General features: G+C 41.1%; 1 protein-coding gene across 1 annotated transcript in view; it reads right to left on the bottom strand.

Annotated features, from left to right (window-relative positions):
* Positions 1-17,982, bottom strand: part of itga9 (integrin, alpha 9) — a 50,621-nt gene extending 32,639 nt beyond the window's left edge. Inside the window, exons 1-15 of the mRNA XM_038737189.1 lie at positions 17,516-17,982; positions 17,102-17,229; positions 14,636-14,742; positions 12,390-12,513; positions 11,149-11,216; positions 8,657-8,786; positions 8,481-8,566; positions 8,327-8,389; positions 7,699-7,836; positions 7,154-7,259; positions 5,402-5,496; positions 4,219-4,309; positions 3,850-3,895; positions 3,584-3,738; positions 1,698-1,858 (exon numbers count right to left, since the gene is read on the bottom strand). Of these exons, the coding sequence (XP_038593117.1) occupies positions 1,698-1,858; positions 3,584-3,738; positions 3,850-3,895; positions 4,219-4,309; positions 5,402-5,496; positions 7,154-7,259; positions 7,699-7,836; positions 8,327-8,389; positions 8,481-8,566; positions 8,657-8,786; positions 11,149-11,216; positions 12,390-12,513; positions 14,636-14,742; positions 17,102-17,229; positions 17,516-17,703 (1,686 nt within the window). The 5' untranslated portion in view covers positions 17,704-17,982. The remainder of the gene's footprint in view (positions 1-1,697; positions 1,859-3,583; positions 3,739-3,849; positions 3,896-4,218; positions 4,310-5,401; positions 5,497-7,153; positions 7,260-7,698; positions 7,837-8,326; positions 8,390-8,480; positions 8,567-8,656; positions 8,787-11,148; positions 11,217-12,389; positions 12,514-14,635; positions 14,743-17,101; positions 17,230-17,515) is intronic.
* Positions 17,983-19,390: the final 1,408 nt, after the last annotated feature.

Raw genomic sequence — 19,390 nt, forward strand, 5'->3', positions numbered from 1 at the left:
AGCCAAGAGATGGTTAACATAACAGGTCACTTAGCATAAAGACTGGAAACAGGGGAAACAACTTCCATGGCTTTGTTCAAAAGTTTTTAAAAAAATCTACCAGCACCTTTAAAGGTCACTAATCTCCTTTGCTTAATCCATACAAAATCTGAAATAAAAAACGACAAGTGTAGTATTAATTTCCTGGAGTCTGCAACTTGTTGTTTTTACATTTCAGTTTTTGTGCGGATTAAGAGAAGGAGATGTTTATATAGTGACCTTTAAAGGTGCTGGTCAAAAAATGCCAGCTGTTTCTTTACAGTTTTAGTATGGATAAAAGAAACGTGATATAACATGTTAATTAGTGAGCTTTACAGATGTTGGTAGGCAGAATTTTTTTCTTGCTTTTGGACAGAGCCAGGCTAGCAGTTTCCCCCAGTTTCCAGTCTTTATGCTAAGCCAAGCGGACTGCCTCCCGGCTCCAGCTTTACCATGAACATACAGACATGAGAGTGGTATCGATCTTGTCATCTAACTCGTGAAAGCAAAGAAGTTTATTACCCAAAATGTCTCACAAACGAACTATTCCAGAGCTGTAAAATACATATGATCCCTGAAGTACCATCTGGCCTGAAGGATGGCACTTAAAGTATAAGTGTGTTTACCTCACAGCTCGAGAGATGCCACAGATATGTGGCAGCTACGAGCTACGACAGACTGATCCCTGTCCCTGACTGTTCCCTTGCCCACCCACAAACCTAAAGATGTTTTGTTCAAGTGTTGAAATTTACTTTGGGCAGAAACACTACTTTACATGACTTACCCTCCCATTAAAGTTCTGTGTTGAAACACAGACGGAGAGAGGTGAAAATTAAATTTGAAATGTTTAGTATCTTCTATCCAGGTTTACTGAAGAACCTGGATAAACACGTACCTGACCTCACTGATAACTGTGATGTGTAAGTTGTGATGAATAAAGCAGCTTATTGGTGCAACTGCTCTGTATGATAAACGCTCATTATAGTCTGTATGCTTGACAGAAGAGAGGGATGACAGCCCCCATCTGTTGGCAGCTCAGCCTCCCACGGTGAAAGCGCCTGGTGAGCACAGTTAAGAATGCCACTGAAATTTACAGGCCCACAGTGGGCCTCCGTATTAGAGAAGGTGAAACATGGATGGTGCCCTCAGGACGAGGACCCTCTCTGAGGCTACACGGCTAGATCACAGAGGAACATAATAGAGGGACTATGCAATGACAAAGGAGACTCTGTTTCCTGTTTCTGTCAGTTTCTGCAGACGCACACTTGAGCAGCATGGCTTCACGAACCATCAAGCGCCTGATTGTTACCTTTAACCTAACCCAGCAGGGTGACACAAAGACCTTCCCAGCTGCTGCCGGTTGATCTGTAGACATTCATCTAAAGCGGTCACTTCTCTTACACCACTATGAGCTATATGATGGCCCTTACTTTTTCTTGACATTATAATTTTCCCCTTGTTTTGGTCTAAACATTTTAGCTGGAAACGTACAGTCCGGACTTTGATGCTCCATCCAAAAATTACATAAACAGATAAGAAAGACAAACAGACCACAGAAGCAAATAACTCAAATCACACATCAACATTGCAGAGTGCTCAAGGTTATGGGAAAGATCAGCTGAGGACATGAGCAGCACATGGGTCACAGCCAGCGCTCAGACCAAAAAATCCAACCTTACCTTAACGTAGGCAGTGTAGCGCTGGCACTCCTCCCTGTTGATTTCCAGGCTGAGCTGGTGGCTCATCTTGCTGATCTGAGAACCACTTTGAGTGAAGTAGACCCGGGAAGGCTGGCTCTTATGTCGCTTATCCACATCAGCTGTCAAGTTATACAGCAACTCTAAGCAGAGACAGAAACACTGTCACACATAACATCAACTGACAGCGATGGTTCTTTGAGTAAAGATAATCTTGGGAAACACTTGAAGTATGTAGAGGTTTAAAGGTTTTTTCCCAAATCGCTGCCATCAAAACATGGGAAGAAATAATTGACGGCTTATTGCATTAAAATGAAAGTGTCAGAGGGAATATGGGAACATGTTTGAAATTTCTTGGTCAAATCATCTGATATTAGTTTAACTTAACAAGAGGCCTTTGTTTCGTGTTGTGTAATGAAAACAGTACTAATTTCAGTAGATTTAATGTAACTAGTATTAATGTGAAAGAAAACATTTCAATTGCAACTGTACAACTCTTACAAACCTGTTGATTATACCCCATGCTTTAGTGACACAAGGCAGTTTTCTGAAGAAATCTTTAGCATGGTTAAACATTACCAGCATTTCCGAGAAAACCTTATATGGGCCATTTAAAATTCATTCCTTGAATGAATCAGCCTCAGTCTGTAGTAATTGCTTCAAGAGGGTGTCATGCTGGTAAAACAGTGGGAAGTGTGGCAAACACACCCCCAGTTGGACCAAGGCCTACTGTTTCCTCCATCCAACACAGGGAACGCCATGAGCTCACTACAGATGAGCCAAAGGAAGGTTTCATTATGGGAGTCACCAAACACATGGTGCTGCACTTTCCATGGCGTTCGCCAGACAGCTAAACAGAGAAGCTTTAGTCAACAAGCCAGGACATAGTCATTAGGTAACGACAGGGCTCCTGCACTCCTGGGGGGGTGGGGGGGCGCTGTGACTGACCACACCCAAACACTGGAACAGGACTGCACCTCAGCAATCAACAGGCACCGCACCCATGAGCCAGTTAGCAAAGGCTGAACCATCGGCCAAACACACTGACACTCAGCCGCAGGACAAAGGCTAACCACGCTGACCGTCTCCAAGCACGGGGAGAATTGCTCAGCATGATCGTGTTTACATATTTTCGCCATTTAAATGACCACTAAAAGTTCAAGTACTATGAATTTCACTTCCTCACAACACAAAATGACCAAAATACACAATATCTGCACGGCTTCGACGGGGTTGTTGATCAACACCAGTGACACAGACCTACTGTGACTTATGAGATTCACTTTCAAAATTCACAGTGATGACAAGACTCAAGAAAGTCAATTTGCCAGGACACTGGTCGCCAAGAAACACAGTACTTAACTCGCTGTAAAACCACAACGCCAGTTTTGATATTTCTGATTGTACAGATGAGATAAACAAATAAGGTACCACATGTTAATTACTAAGTTTTAGAGGTGTAAAGACTGTTTTTTTTATTTGGAGGCTAGCTGTTTCCCCATGCTTCCAGTCTTTATGCTATGCTAAGCTAAGTTAATCGCCTCCTGGCTGTAGCTCCATACTAACACACAGACACGAGTGGTATCAATCTTTAGACTCTGGACAAGAAAACCAATACACAAATTTCGCAATATATCAAACTATCCCCTTAAGCCACACAAAACGAAAAATGTTTCAAGAATTCTGTATTTTTTATCTGTTCTCTAATAAACTAGCTTACTCTTCGCAAATGTGGAAATATGTTTTTGTTTCATTAGGTGAGAGCAGTGCGGTCTGTGCAAATAATATCAGTCACAAGTCATGAAGTGGCCCTTTCAGAGTGGACTGACAACATTTGTGAGGTTTCTCAGGTCAGGATTTGTCCTCACCTATCTGTCCGGGCAGATGTCTTCCCCGGAAGCGCATGCAGACGGTGACATTGAAGCAGTTTAGGTTCTGGTGGCCCTCGTGGCACTGCGGCACAGAGATGTTGATGGAGACGGGCAGGAAGATGGAGACATCCACCGTAATGACAGGCCGGGTCCTACAAGCACACCAACCAACACAGGAACACAGCGTGGGAGAGACCGGACATTAAAATGACTCAGAAGTAGAAAAATACTGCAGTGTCACAGAGACTGATCCAGTTACTCACCTCAGCAGCACCACACTGTCTGACATGAAAGCCCCGATAGTGACATCTGCAAGAAAAACATAAACATGACTGATTTGGAAGAAGACATTAATGCAAAATCTGCTGACAGCACTCCTCACACCTGCAAATCCAACACAATGCACAGAGGTCGTTAACTGTCATGCTGGCTAAGTCTGAATGTCAGCTGTGGAATGTAGTAAACAAGATGCCTCTATCACGAGTTTTTGCACTGCTGTTGCAAGAGAATGAGAGAACCATGAGGGTGAAAAGCTAAATATTTAATAAACCCATCCTTTCCTATTTGATGTTTTCATCTTATTGTCTTGATATGGTCATGAAAAGCCACGATCTAGTCTGGTATGACTGTACCTGCGTATCCGTTGCCATCCATGTCCACATTGCCAGAGACTGACTGGCCAAACATCTGCAGACCAGGGTTTACAGTCCGCCCAGACAGTTTCTGTAACAGATGATACCAGCCTTCAAATAACACATTGTGAGCCAACATGGAAAAAAGAGCACATTGCATGAGTTGTTTTTGCTCTGAATTTGTTTTTCATAGAAGAATGATCTTTGTTTTTACAGATTTACAATAAATAACAGATTCAGTAGTATAGCATTAAGTCTGGGGAAACGGGGGGAAACAGCTAGCCGGGCTCTCTCCAGAGTTCAAAAATATACCAACCAACACCTCTAAAATAGCACGTTAGATATTGTTGGTTTAAACTCTACACAAACAATTTCTTGACTAACAGTGTACTGAGCTCACGGTAACAATAAAGATGTAACTGCGGCCAGCCACTGTAATAGTTAGAGCACGTAACTCCACGTAAAACCACAACTTGTCGCTTTTACATTTGTAAAATACACAAGTTTCTGTACGGATTAAACAAATTAGATAAATTAGGTTAATAAGTGAGCTTGAGATGTACGGATAATTTTATCTTCAGATAGAGGCTAGCTGTTGTCGCCAGTCTTTTTGCTAAGCTAAGCTAGTCGCCTCCAGGTTCTAACTCTAGGCAGAAATTTGAATAAGTGTATTTTAATTAGCCTAACAGGGGATGCCCTGTTGGAAATCACAACCCATACAACTGGCAAATAGTGCCATGCTTGATCCACTAAGAAACCGAACATTACAGCTTAAATGAAAAAGCTTGAATGAAAATGAGCTTTCGGTTTGAATAATTTAATACAATGACCTGTCACTGCCACACACTCTAACACAAACAAGTGACTGCTGTTTCATTTGAACAAAACATCTCAGTAATGATGGTGGTCTACCACATGTGGAGGTTGAACAGCAGATTTTTAACATAAAAAAATAGAAAGGAATAAAGAAGCCTGTGAAGCTTCGTGGCTCTGTGTATTCCCCAGGCTACATCACCACCTGCGACTTTACCACACATTACTCAGCTGCTTCAACAGCTACTGCGTAGATTCACAAGGTGAACACATGGTTTTCATCAAAATGTTGCATGTGTTGGTTCTTTATAGAGAAACTATTACATATAGAAATGTTGGCATGTTGTGTGACACTAGGAAGTGTTTTTACCATGGAGTATTTGCTGATGATTCCTGTGGCATCCCCATGGTAGATATAAACGGCTCCTCCGTAATCATCCTCTTTAGGTGCTCCTATGGCCACATCTGAAGAGATAAGTAGAGGCCAAAAAGTGTTAGTGGCATGGAAACGAACACGAACATAAATGATGTGTGTGTTTGTGAACTTGTACAAAAGCCTTCATTAACCTGCTGTTTACTTTCTGCTGGCCAGTGCCTGGGAAACAAGCTGTTACAGTGAGGCTCTTAATAGACAATTAAGTGTTGTTAGTGGTCATAAAAATGTGTCCGACCTCTGAGAGAGTGGAAACAAGACTATAAAGTGCTGGCAAGAGCATTGAAACAACGTCTCCTTATCCTATTTCCACAGAAAGTCCATATATACACTTTCTTTTTATAAACCAAAACGCTTCCATGCCATGTGGTGCAGCATACCAAAGCAGAAATGGTAAAAGAATGGCACTTTTCATTTAGTAAATACCACACAATAATTAAATGAAACAAGTGATTTGTTAGTGAAACCAAATGTGTATTATGATTTCTACAGTAGCTCTTTCAAATTAAATGGTAGCAGTTTTGCTGTAAATAAAAGATGTCAGTCAGCGAGCAAGTCTGGCTCTTTCTACACTACAAGAGTGACGAGTAACAAGATGAGTTATACTTCCCAGCTGCCCCATCTTTTTCCACACACACACACACACACACACACACACACACACACACACACACACACAATGTGCCAGGCTGCAAGCCTCGAGGCATATCTCACACGGAGATGAAACCGGGGCAGCAGCTTCCAGCCTCGAGTGTGAGACGGACGCCAAGCGGAGCCCTGAGAGCCAAGCCATACGAGTGCCAGGAAAACAGACAGCGTAAAATGTATGTCTCTGTCTGTGAGGATAATTTGGTTCACGTCTGGATAACTCTGTGTACGCAAGGGTCAGAGAGGGAAATAGTTTAGATCCCCCTCGCCGCAGGGTAATCGAAACAAAATGTCTGTGAAAATGACGAGTTTTGTTTCTACAGAGCATCTCAACCAGCCTTTGCTTGTGGGCTGACGTGCTGAATATAAACTGTGTGAATTTATTATTCACCAGATGACAGAGGAAATAGCTTTGCTGCATGACTACAGGGCATGTCCACAGATAGTTTAGGGTTTAAAGGACAATACCAGTAGTTTTGAATTTTAAGTTTTGAAATCCCTCCGTCTTCTTGTGACCCCTTATCACAGTTTAAGATGTCTATCAGTTGGAGCAGTTCCTTTAAATAGTGATTTCTCCCTCTAAAGTTCTTGAGTTGTGGTACTGAACATTTGTTTAAGGCTCAAAGAGATAAAACTAATTAAAGATTTCACAGAGAAACAAGATTAAGAGAAAAGTGCATTAAAATAAAATACATTTTTTGTAGCAGAACTGCCTTTCATCTCACGGCCCCTTTGATTTATGTTGTGACCCACTGAAGGAGTTTTGACCCACAGGTTGGGAACCACCATTTTAAGTATCTCTATTTCTCTGTCTTCCTATTGACAATCCACAGAGTGTTTAAAAATTATATACAGACATATGAAATACTTATCATATAAAACATAATTTATTTATAATTTAAAAATAACTTATTAAAACTTTTCAGCCAACTGTTGATGAAGACCATGTGATAGTCAAAAGCTCCAGAACAAGCAAGTGAGTGGACGCTGTTTTGTCAAGCAGGCAGTTTCTAACATGTTATTACAGTACTTCATACTGACCTTGATATCCATCGTCATCTATGTCTCCGATTGCAGAGATGCATTCTCCAAAGTGTGCATTGAAAGCATTGTCACCGCTCAAAACACCTTCCTCCTCCATCACCCCCTGAAAATAGCAGCAGGTAGTCAATTGAGCTGGCAGCAGAAAAAGGAAGGTGCTATAGTAAACAGCAGCAGTGAAATTATTGCAGCTTTTCTGCAGTTACTTGGCTTTTATACAAACAATTTAACAACCAAACAGACAGTCTGCTTCCTCGCAATAACTCATAAATATAAAATGTATAAACAGAAGCTCTAGTCTTGGTCGGTTAAATAATCTCACTGCTGAATCACACAAAGCTCCACTGTTTTATTCCAGTTTCGTGATAACAAACACGGCCAGAAAGAAATCAGACGTGCAAAGCTAAAAATCGACACTGCATATAGTAATAACAGTATAGAAATGTACACCTGTGTAGTTCGAAGAGGGAGACTGGGCAGACTGTAGTAAAATAAATATGCAAGTTATGGTATCATGTTCCCACCGACCCATGGATCCCACTCACATTGCCCTTGCTGAGGTACACAGACACCTGGCCCTCATCACGGAGCTGGCTGTGCATGGGTGCCCCCACAAGCAGGTCCGAAAGGCCGTCCTGGTTCAGATCAACTGCACACAATGAGGAGCCAAAGTAAGAGCCCATCTGGAACCAAGCCGAGCCACAGAGCAATGGGTCAGATCACAGACACTACTTCTTCAGTTCATACGATTGACATGTACAATTCGTAGTCTGACTGGATTTATTTGTCCTTTTATATGTATACCAATATTAAAGGAATTTTACACAACTTACGCCTCAAAGCTACCCTGACTTCCTTTTCTTCACTCTGAATGGAAAGCATTAGCTACCTCCCTGGCTTTGGTTGTTTGGTATGTTCCTTCTTCAATATTGCTATCGCTGTCTAAACACTTAGCGCAGACATAAACAGTGCAGTTCTGACAACAAAGAAATTAGAGTGGTGTGTCTGCAATGCATTGCAAGAATCAACCACATGATCCCTGAGGCAGATTAGGTAAAATAAAATACTGTTCCTGATGAAAACGTACAGTTTAACAATAGCCTAAATGCAAAATATATGCTGTATTATGATTAAAAACAGAAGAATAATATAAGACCACATCCAAGCTCATACCATTTTCCCTGAGGCTTGAAAACTCTTCACCAAAGTCCCACCATCGATTTTGAAAATGTAAACCTGTGAGGGAAACAAACAATTCACTGAAGCAAGAAACATAAGACGACATCGGTTCAACAGCTGGAAACAAGACAAAAGATGAAGTCCCTACTTTTCCACTGCCGCTGTGCTGAGGAGCCCCTGCAGCTACGTCTATTACATTAGGAGAGGAGAAGTGTCCAGCCGTCACAGCATAGCCTGGAGACGCAGACAGTAATCAGTCACAGCACCTTTGTCTTCCGATATATTTGACATTCAACACAATGATCCTCATTAACAGGCTCTCACCAAGGTAGCTGTATCTGTGGGAGTCGACATCTTCTTTGTTCAGGCTGTAGAAGGAGTCAGAAGTCAGGTTGTACACCTTGATCGTCCCAGTCCAGTAGTATGACCCCGGTGCCCCCATCACCACCAGCCCCTGAAATTGAAAACATTCACTCAGATCAGTGATTCACCTTCTGTCTGCGCTGCAATGGCATGCTGAAGGGGAAAAAAAACAAATATACGCTGCTGGTTGGACGTCTGGTTAACCAAAGGCCACAGACTGGTTTGTGCTATCAGCACTTAACCACTCGGCCAGATGGCATGCCAGCTCCTTTGATGTGATGAGGAATTTGGAGCCCAAGCAAAACTGACAGTTGTAAAGTGAGCTGTTCACAACGTCCACAGCTATTAAAGGAACCAGCGACAATTAAGATTTTCTGTTTTGCCCTACACTAAAACTGTTGCACCATTGCTCACCACTGCCTGATCTTCACGGCTGATGTTATCAGTGACACAGGATGTGAGGCTGCCACTGAGAACTCAAACAAGCTGAGCAGCACACTAAGGACCTTACTCAGCAGTATATTTCCCCTGCACTGTGGTGTCAAACATCTGGGCACCACCAGGCGTGTGCACAATGGTTCAGACAAGGATAAGGTTTAACAGTTGGACATCTTTTCTTTAAATTCCTCACATTCTTTCGAGGGGGGGTTGTTCAAACACTTTAACAGATCAGCATTGACATCCCCTGAAAAAGTGGGTTGGATGTTTTGTCTTTGGTATTAAAACAGTGAAATCATTGTGGAATCCAACATTATCAGAATCTTTTTCCCCCTAAAGCCAAAAGTCTTCTCTCTAGTGTTATTTACAGGTTTCGTGTGATGTGGACTGAACCATTTGTATGTTACATAACAACTTGGCGAAGTTCCTTGTACAAGCTCCACTCCTGTACAGTTCTTTTCAGCTTATAAATCATGTGGTTTTATGTGATAAAATAATGAAACTAAACCTGACTAAAAATTACAACATACACGGCTACGAGCCTCAGTCTTCATGAGAAAGCCGTGAGCAAGATTCGTGAAACGTTTCTATTTTAGTATCTGTGAAAGGAAAAGCATTTTTACAAGGGAAGCCATGTGTGACTCTTGTGCTCTTTAGTCTATCATGCATGTGTCTTTGTAAATGTAGCTAATTAAAATTGGTGTTTAAGGCTACAGCTAATGATTCTTTTTATGTGTGATTAATCTGCCATTTTTTTCCTTGATAATCATTAAAGGTCAAAGAACAGTGAAAAATCTCCCACGTTGTTCAACCAACGGTCCAAAACCCAAAGATATCCAGTTCACAATTATAAAACCAGCAAATACTCACATTGGAGAAGCAAAAAATCATTGAAGTTGCTGCTTAAAGAATTACATGCTTGATGTTTAAAACAGCTGTCAGGGAATTTTCTGCTAATCGACTAATGTTTGCGGCTCTTTCTCACCAATGAGAATAGTCTTATCTGTGTGTCCCAAATTGAACGTAACTGTAATTTCAGATTTAAAAAGCATCCTTGCAGAACGTGCCACTCACGGGGAACATCAGGAAAGAATTATATTGCTAATGTATACAAAAAAAAATGTCTAAATGGGTCAAATATACATTCAAATTTACATTCATTACATTACTCCTCATATGCACATCCTTTCGTGTCAAACTATATATTTGCTCAAATGCCTTTATACGTTAAATCTATATGACCTCCCTCTCACTGAACCAGCTTCCCCTTTCTGCAGACAAATGTGTGGGAAAGATATTTGTAAGATGCAAAAAGGCATTGTGCCTTTCACCAAGGATGATGTCATGCTGTCAATACAAAAATAGAAGTGCATTTATGTAAAGGAAACTCGTATTTTTATAAATGCTTTATCTTGTGGAACCACACCACAGGCCATGTGAGGCCGCTGCAGCTTGCGTCTGCCTATGGAAACATAAGTTAACAATTATCAGCAGTTAGTCAGCAGAGCGTTGGCTGCCAACAAATACTGTATATCTTACTGTAGGATTCAGATTTTCCACATCATTTGACCTCTTAAACAACTTGGTGGGAAAATCCCACTCAACACCCTACATAACAGCTCTGCTAACTATCCCCAGAATCCCAGAGTCAAGGTCAACAAATAGGAAGTAAAAATAAAAGATTCTTTGAAATATTAGGAATGTGGTAATGTTAACGGTTATCATACTTTCAAGTGAGAAAACGAGTTCCCAGATAAGCAAACAGAGACAGTATGGAAGATAAGAACGACATATAACATGAAAATGCAATGAACACAAACTGTTTTTTGTTGTTGGTGTTATTGTTTATTTTTAAAGACGTGATTGAACCGCTCAGCTAACCAAACAGTGAAGTGACTGATGAAGCTCCACGATTGACCAGACAAGAGTTTGGAAGACATCCAACAACTACCTCCATGTTAGGCGAACAGAGAGTCTAAAATGGATTAAGAAGATGAACAAGCGCCGTTACTGACCTCCGTAAAAACTCCCGCTATCCCGGCCTGGCATGAGCCGTGCTCTTCCCCATACTTCTGCTTATGGTCTGTAAGAAAAAACAAACCACAAATTATTTCACTGTGTGCTCAAGCCAGCAGTTACTGGAGTTTTTCCTGCATTCCATATGGAGCTAGTCAAAGTCACAGTTCCATCTACGACAAATCTGGGAGCAGAAAGCTGACTGAGGGAAGGGGTGCAACACCACATTCAACAACAAGACCTCTTACTTTCTGGGTAGGGTGGTGGGGGGGGGGCTCTCAGGTTACAAAAATATTGAGCTTGGATCTGCACAAAATGCACTGTAAATACGGTCCCATGCAAAGTCTGTCTGGCTTCTCCACAACTGTTGGCAACGAGTTACGGAAGGAAGTGAAATCCTGACCTGGGAGCACAATTAAGGTCTAAAACAGCCTTTGATAAATAGCTCTGAGTCACATATCAAAACATATGAAGAACACATTTGCATGAGTCAGCTTAAAATGTTATACGGTACATTCTTCTTTTTTTATGGAACCTTTTAGTGTTGCAGAGGGTGCGCAAAGGAAAACAACCTGCAGCCCAAATAGATTTGATTTACTACAATCATAACACAATCTGATTTCTCTACCCTGCAAGCAAATCTGTCCTTAAAAGCACCTGATTTCTGGAAAATCAAGCCAAGATCTGCCAAATATTTTGTTTTGCAAAAAAAAAAAAAAATTGGATAGGGAATTCAAACTCTCAATCTCCAATGGACAAATGCTCATACATTCACCTTAACACATGGTGTGCCCTTCAGTAGTGGGAGCTGGCTCTTGCTAAAGTACTTGTTTTGGACTGAGGAAGAGAGATCACAGTTCAATGCTCTCCTGCTACAGCTCCACTCAGAGGCCAGAAGCAGATGTGGGGGCTTTCACACTGATGGTGCTGGCTACAGAGATCATGTGCCATGATAAAAATTTAACCACAGATGAGAATAAACAGACTAAACCAGTGGTTCCCAAACTGGTGGTCTGGAACCCTCAGGCCATGTAGACTCTCAATGCCTTCCAGGAGACACTATAAATTATGTTATTCCCATATAAACAATATTGCATCTTCTAAGATAACCTGTATCTTTGCTTGATTTTAAGAGGTCTTTTCCGAGTGTTGATGTCTGAGAATTGAAAATGTATTAAAATGAAGAAAAACTAAATAAAAACGTGTACTGTACTTGTCTATCACGGTGCCTTTACTGTACCTTCATAACAAGGGATGAGCGGTTTCGTCCTTCCCTGAAGAGTCGGGGGAATGATGGAGCAGTATCCATGTGGAAGGATGTGCTCTGAGTCGTAGTAGATGTTTTTCCAGCGGTGAGCACAAGCCTGTAAGAACAAACAAGTTCAGACACATGTTCATTTTGTAAACACAAACACTTCACACACAGACTGCAGGCAGGCATTCCTTGACCACGCTGATAGTTTTTAGCCCCTTCCTCGCTGGGCTGGAGTCAGTTCGTCTCTGTGGCTGTCAAATGTTCGTCAATGAGAGGGGGAATTAAGGCCCATCCATAACCCTGACCATAACAGCCATGGTCTGTGGTGTGAATTTCTCAGCTGCAGCGTGAGATCTATGTTTTTCCCAAGCAGCATTTAACGTGCAGTGAGAAAATCTTGACACAACATCAGTGTTTTAAAGGTTTTCATTTCAAAACAGCTCCTCCAGGCTTTACGGGCAGTCGGAGGAGCAAAACGTTCAGACAGCAAAAAAGACAAGTGGATCAAAAGACAGAGCACAAACTCTGACTTTATTACACTGCTGCTGAAACAGGGGGTACAGTACATTCCTAAAACTGACAGTGAGAAATTCTCAAAACAATATTTTGGCACTGTGTTTTTCAAAATAAAACATTCCACAAATCGATGAGGAAGCAGGATAATAAAAGCTGGATTTCAAACTCTGCACAGATCGAGCCACATAAATGTGTAAATGCGGTAATAATTTAGTAACTTGGGGGGATGGTGGTGGGTCTCCTGTGGCTCTGGGGACAGATCTGGACGCCTCTGTGCAGACAAAGTTCACTTCATTTCCCCTCACACTTTTTAACACCCCCACCGAACACACACGCAGCCAATCTAAATAAATATAATAGCTCTGCAGATTGTGATTGTGGGTGCACACAGAGTGTCAGATGACTGTCTGGATGCAAGATGCTATATTGAGAAACACTTGTGTTTCAAAGTACAGCTTGGCCAACCGTAGTAGCAATAAGCATAAACTCTCCCTCTTGAGTAGAAGGAGATTCTTAGATAGATCAATCCGCTGACATAAACATAGCAAAAGGGGCTCTTGGAGCAGCTGACAAGTTCTGTCGAAGCCCGAATCTGGGCTGTTGTCATGTTCCTGTTCAGCGAAAGGGCTCACTGGCCACAAACAAGGCCTTCACTGAAAACGCAGATGAAATCACCACTGTACACATCTGCCAAGCAGCCGTTTCCTTGTTCCCTGTTGCACAGAAACGTGAGTCCATTCAAATGAGATTTTTAAAAAAGAAGAAGAAAAAAAAAACACCAGTGCTTTGGAGAAGCACAGCAACACGTGGCTCTGGAAAGTCACCACCGTTCTTTTATCATAACCCTGTCTAGACGGCCAAAGAGTCTGCAGCTAAAAGCTTGTTGTTATACAACTCCACGCTCAAATTCCCAAGACTGACAGCTCCAAGAAATCTTCACATTTTGACGGCCTGACTGGCAAGTAGAGCCAAAGGTGATTAAAATCATGCCAATGCATTCCACTGAGGTATTAAAAAAATACAAAGACAAACATATTGAAAGGAATAGAGGTTTAACAGGCCCAACAGTTCTGTGGACGCCTGTAGAGGGAGGAATTCTTGGGATTTCTTTCAATCAGCACAGGTATTCAAACACATTCACACCTGTCATGAGTGCTTCAAGGGTTGTACAGTCCACCAGTCGCCTTCAAACTGCCCTGGATGACTGCTAGTTCCCTTGCTAGCCACCACACAGGAGACGGGGGTTAACGTTTAATGAAAGGCTGCCCTTTGACGGGACCACCGCAGAGGGGCTGAAGCCTAAACAAACTCTGCCAGCTGCCCCTACGATCTGCGTGCAAATACCCAGCCAAGCACCTCTGGGATTAGCACCACTAGTTAGTCTATTTCTCTAAATCCCTCTTTCAAGTTTTATAAACAACAATCTACTCTTGACAAACCCTGTTCCACTGGCTCATCCAGCTCCAAACACGAGGTAAATGTTTCATGGTATTATGTAACTACACATCAGTTTCCAAATCTGTCTGACTTTAGTTGTTAGGCAAAAAAAGAAAGTAAATCTTTTAAATTCTGTTTTTACTTGTGCAATTCAAAGCTTGCAAGCACATAAAACTAAAGGAGGGTTGAAATGTTGAGGCCAGCTGTGGTTGAAAAGTACGGTTCATGGTAAGAGATCTGTAACAATGATGTTGGTGTAATCAGGTCCCCGAACTCACCAGTATTTTACCGTCGGCACTGTCCTGGCGGGCCAGGCTGACCCCCATCCACTCGTCATCCCGGTCTCCTTGGCATGTCTTCCCACACGACTCTCTCGGCTTGTTTCCTGAAAGAATGATGAGAGAAGTTTGCAGTTGTTGAGTCATCAGGACGGAGGATGTCTTGGAGCAAGTAACAAGTTACTTAACATTCAAGTTACTTGCTCCAAGACACTGTCAGCTTTATGAATTCTTGGTTTTATTCTTTATTTGTGCTGAATGCACGAGTGATTTTTATATAGCTGACAGTTTGAAATTCTGTAGATGAAACATTAAAAACAGGAAATGGTTTGCAGATATCTGAAATGTTTCACAACACTTCTTCTGTCAATACTGTCAGCCACCTATGTCTATTATGACATTTAGTAAAGGCCAACGCCACTGGATATTGGAGGTTAATATGAATACTTGAATGTTAAACAAGACAACAATATATTGGCTAATATTCCATTTTCTACATTAAAACATAAACAAATCTTTTTAAATGGCTCCCTTTAGGCCTGCAAATAATGATTAATTTCATAATTAAGTAATCTGCCAATTATTTTCTTAAATAAATTTTGAATTGTTTGCTCAATAAAACATAAGAAACAATGAAAAATACCCTCACAATGTTAGGAGTGTGGTTTGTGTTCATGTTTTCCTGTTTAAGTCTGGTTTTGGTTCTGTGTTTCTCTGTGTAGCCTTGTTTATTTATTCACATGTTCTAGTTTACTCTATCTGTTTTCATGGGTTTGGTTTTAGATTCTGTGTTTCTATAGCTAACTTTGATCTTGTCATGTTTAGGGTTTTGTAGCTAAGTTTAGTCCTTTGTTCATTCGTATGTTTAAGTTTTCTTAGTATCTGTATTGTCTCGTATTCTAGTTTTGTCCTGCATTTTAATTCGTGTCTTAGTGTCTAGTCCTGGTCTGTGTACTTCTGTATTATTATGTCCATGTTTGCTCTGTGTTCTGTTTAATCGTAGTTCAGTCTGTTTTCCCTGTTAGTTGTGGTTTATTGGTATATTTGGGATCTGTCTACTTATGTTCTGGATCAGTTATTTATATTTTTCTATTAGTTTCCCTATGGCCTTATTGGTGTCTATCTGTTTGCCCCTGCTGTCTCTCTGCCTGCCTGTGTCTCATTAGTCCTGATTCCCATCACCTGTGTTGCTCCCGCCCCGCTCGTTAGTCCCTGTGTATATATGCCTGCTTGTATCGTCTGTCTTGGGTTGTCTGTGCTCTGTTCTCTGTGTTTTTGGATCTTACCTTTGGATAGGACTTTGTTCCTTGTTTTTGGATTTTGACTGTGGATTATGTTTCTGTTGGAATTACCTTTGTCTGGACTTTTGCCTCAAGCTCCTGTGGAAGCCTGTTTAAGTTTTGAGTAAATAAATATTTTCTGAACTGCACCACCTCTCGTATTGTCTGCATTTGTGTCCACACCTCAGTCTGCACTAACCTCTTACACACAATTTCTTTGAGCCCAAGGAAAAAGTCCAAATAATTTACTTATCATTTACTAATGTGTATGTATCTTATACTGCTTTGTAATGCTATAATCATTAGTGACTTTTAACAGTGGACCAATTTATGAAGATCATAAATCATAAAGAGAATGAGAACATAAATCAAGAAAAACTTAACATAAATAGCATAATTAAGAAAAAAAAATCAATACAAAAACAAAAATCTATGGCACTTTTTAAGAGTCCAAATCTTAAATAATGGATTACTATTTCCCTCCCGTTTCCCCAAGTTTTATTCCCTTTCTCCCTGAAGACAATTGATTCAGGAGAATGGCATGTAGCTGTAAGTGTTCCTCTGTGTTGTAGGTTCCCAGAGGCTCATCCGAGTTCACTGTGCACCAAGCAGAAAAAGTTCAACGTGACAATGTTTTTTGGTGACACATAGACTGAGCACGGGGTTAATATTAAAGCAATGCCTGCATGCCGGCTTTCTTGACCACAAGAACAGAGCCCTGGGGTTGGGGGGGGTTGAACTTAACTTTTTGGCTCACATGCTTGGAAAATATTAGCAGGAGCATAAATCATATTTATCAAAATATTTATGAACCTCTGCACACAGAACCCTCTTGTCTTTTGCATGTCTCCATATAGCAGGTTCAGAACTAAAAGAACAACTGTAGCCCTGTTAAGAGCAGTATGAGGCTGCTTTATACTGATAAAACAAAACAGATGCTTGGGGGAGTTTATACAAAGAGTGAAAAATAAAATAAAAGGCTGAAATTCAATATGTGTGTGTGTGTGTGCGTGTGTGTGTGTGTGTGTGTGTGGACTGTAGCACCAGATAATGAACTTTTTTGTGAGATGCATTTATTTCTGAGCTGTTGATGTTGTGCGTGGGTGCATGTGTTGCCCCGAGGCTGCAGTTAGTGTAAATGTCATTACATGGTCTTGTAGTTATGGTGCAGGCAGTGGGGACTGACCTCGTCCGAGATCCATCTCTGTGCAGCGGCGCTCCGGGTTGCTGTGAACTCGACACTTATATACTGCTCCAGGAGAGTGCACAGAGCTACTGTAGGTAGAGTTTGCCCTCGGAGCCCCTACTATTACCCTGCAGAGGGGAGAGGATGGGACACCCGTCAAACTTATCGCAGTATGTTTAATCAGTGTAACTGAAATCTTCAAATAAAAAAAGGAAATATAGGCTATTGCCGGCAGAAAAAAATACAGTACAACCAGAAATGTAATATTACCCATTATTGTTGTGCATGTAGCCTATTGGGCGTGGATGCAGCCTGAGCTCTAGACACACTTCAACATGTGCTTCAAAGTTCAAAATTCACTGCATCTACAGAAATCAGCATTTCCAGTAACAGTAGATATGTCACAAGACTCACCAGCGTGTGTTGTCATGATAATGCTCCAGCACAGAATAGCCAAAAAAACTAGAATCTGGTCCGCGGAACACCAAAGGATGTTCTAAGTCTATATTGTAAGAATAAGCCACTGAAATAGAGAGATAGACATAAAAAACATTTTGTAATCCCGTGTTTTGTCTCCGGAGAGAAGCCATCCCGTTGCGCATCGTGCGTAATAACGCGGTTAAAGTGACTAGAAAGAAGGAAAACAATACGCAGGAATTGTCAGCTCTTGAGTGGTCAAACTATTACAAAACTATCTTTCAGTTCTTTTCCCCCTTGGTCTGGCGCAGCAGTAGGCTGTGGTGGCATGAGGGGAAGCTTGAGGAGGAAAGTTAACGGTCCGGTAAATAACGGTGCGTCAGCTTCTCTCCATTGTCAATCTGAGAAAGTTGTTGCTCGCAGGCTCCCCTGTCGTGGACATAAATGCGGTCAATGGTGTCAAGTTGACAAGAGGTTAGACGCGGCGAAGCCATAAATAACAGGCGTGTATCTCAAAATAAAAGCATCGCTGTTGGTTGAGCCACTGTTCCAACTGTTGAAGGTCTGCGAGGGGTTTAATGTGAAAGGTAAAACCGGAAGATGTGGATTCATGCTCAAACACTGACACGGTCATAGAGAGACGCGAATGGTTTTGAGGCGCAAAGCATCACATTTCACCCGTGAGCTTTGGGGGCTCCACTCACCTAAACTGAGACAGGAGGGCGCACTGCTGCCATCTAACGTTTTCCATTCAAAATGAACAGTATAACCTCATTTTCATTTGTTTGTTTTTTATTTTTAAAAAGGGTTTTAATGAGAAGTTCATTGATTTATTGGCTACTTATTCAAGTTCTGAGATTCTCAGAGTTAAGGGACAGTGCAATTTCTCAGCACAATCAGGCAATGATATTAGTACATTGTTCAAATTAAATTAAAGCTTTATACTGAGAGAGTTTGACAATCATCCTACAATAACATATATTACAGCAGCGGTTCCCAACATGTGTCACCTTAAAACAACCCTTATCTGCTTGGTTGCATGGCTAACAGTTGTCGTAACTAAGACTGATTTTGATTTCCTTGTTTAATTAGAAAAGACTCCTGAGGAAAGAAACTACCAATATTTACAAGAAAAAGGAAAGATTAAAGGAGAGACTGAAAAACAAGTATTATATTGTGTAGCAGAAATATGTTCTGCTTTTTCTTAATCATCTGGAATCTTATGGGGGTCCCGCCAGTGTACATTTGTTTGACAGTATGTCTGTATTTGTATCCTCCTGCACAGTAAATGTGTTCTTTGCACTATGTTTAAAGTCCTCCCTTCACTCAAAACTGTTTCGCTCATTGTTTTTTCACTTGGATACATGAGCTTCACTGTGCAGAACGATGTACTGTACAGTTTGTGCAGACTTTGACACATATCTCTGTGCTCACCTGAAATCCGAGTTTAAGACCTGGAGAAAAAGCATGACTGTCTGACATCAGAACTAATGACTGGTCCAACATACTTACATAAATTTGCACATTCATAGATTCTAATAGATAAAAGGTGTCATTTGTTCATTGATTTATTCATGAATTCAGTGGAAAACATTTCAGAACGGAGTACTTTGACGTCTTCAATCATTTCTGGAGTGGATTTTTAATGTTAAAATTGACAGTATTTGTTTCATTGCACAGTATGTTAGTTATACCGTTTCTGCACTGTGTTTAAGTATATTGAGAGCGACAGTCAAATTCCAAGCATGTATCAACATACTTGACCAAAAAAGTTGATTCTGATTCTCATTAAATGGGGGGTTTCTGTTCTAATACATGTATGTGTCCTCTGTATGAAAAACTGCATTTTTGTTGCAGGGGAAAGGAACAAGG

This window comes from Micropterus salmoides, unplaced genomic scaffold (assembly GCF_014851395.1).
Source record: "Micropterus salmoides isolate LMB-PRFRI ecotype aquatic unplaced genomic scaffold, ASM1485139v1 Ms_hic_scaffold_22, whole genome shotgun sequence".
Classification (NCBI taxonomy): Eukaryota; Metazoa; Chordata; class Actinopteri; order Centrarchiformes; family Centrarchidae; genus Micropterus; species Micropterus salmoides.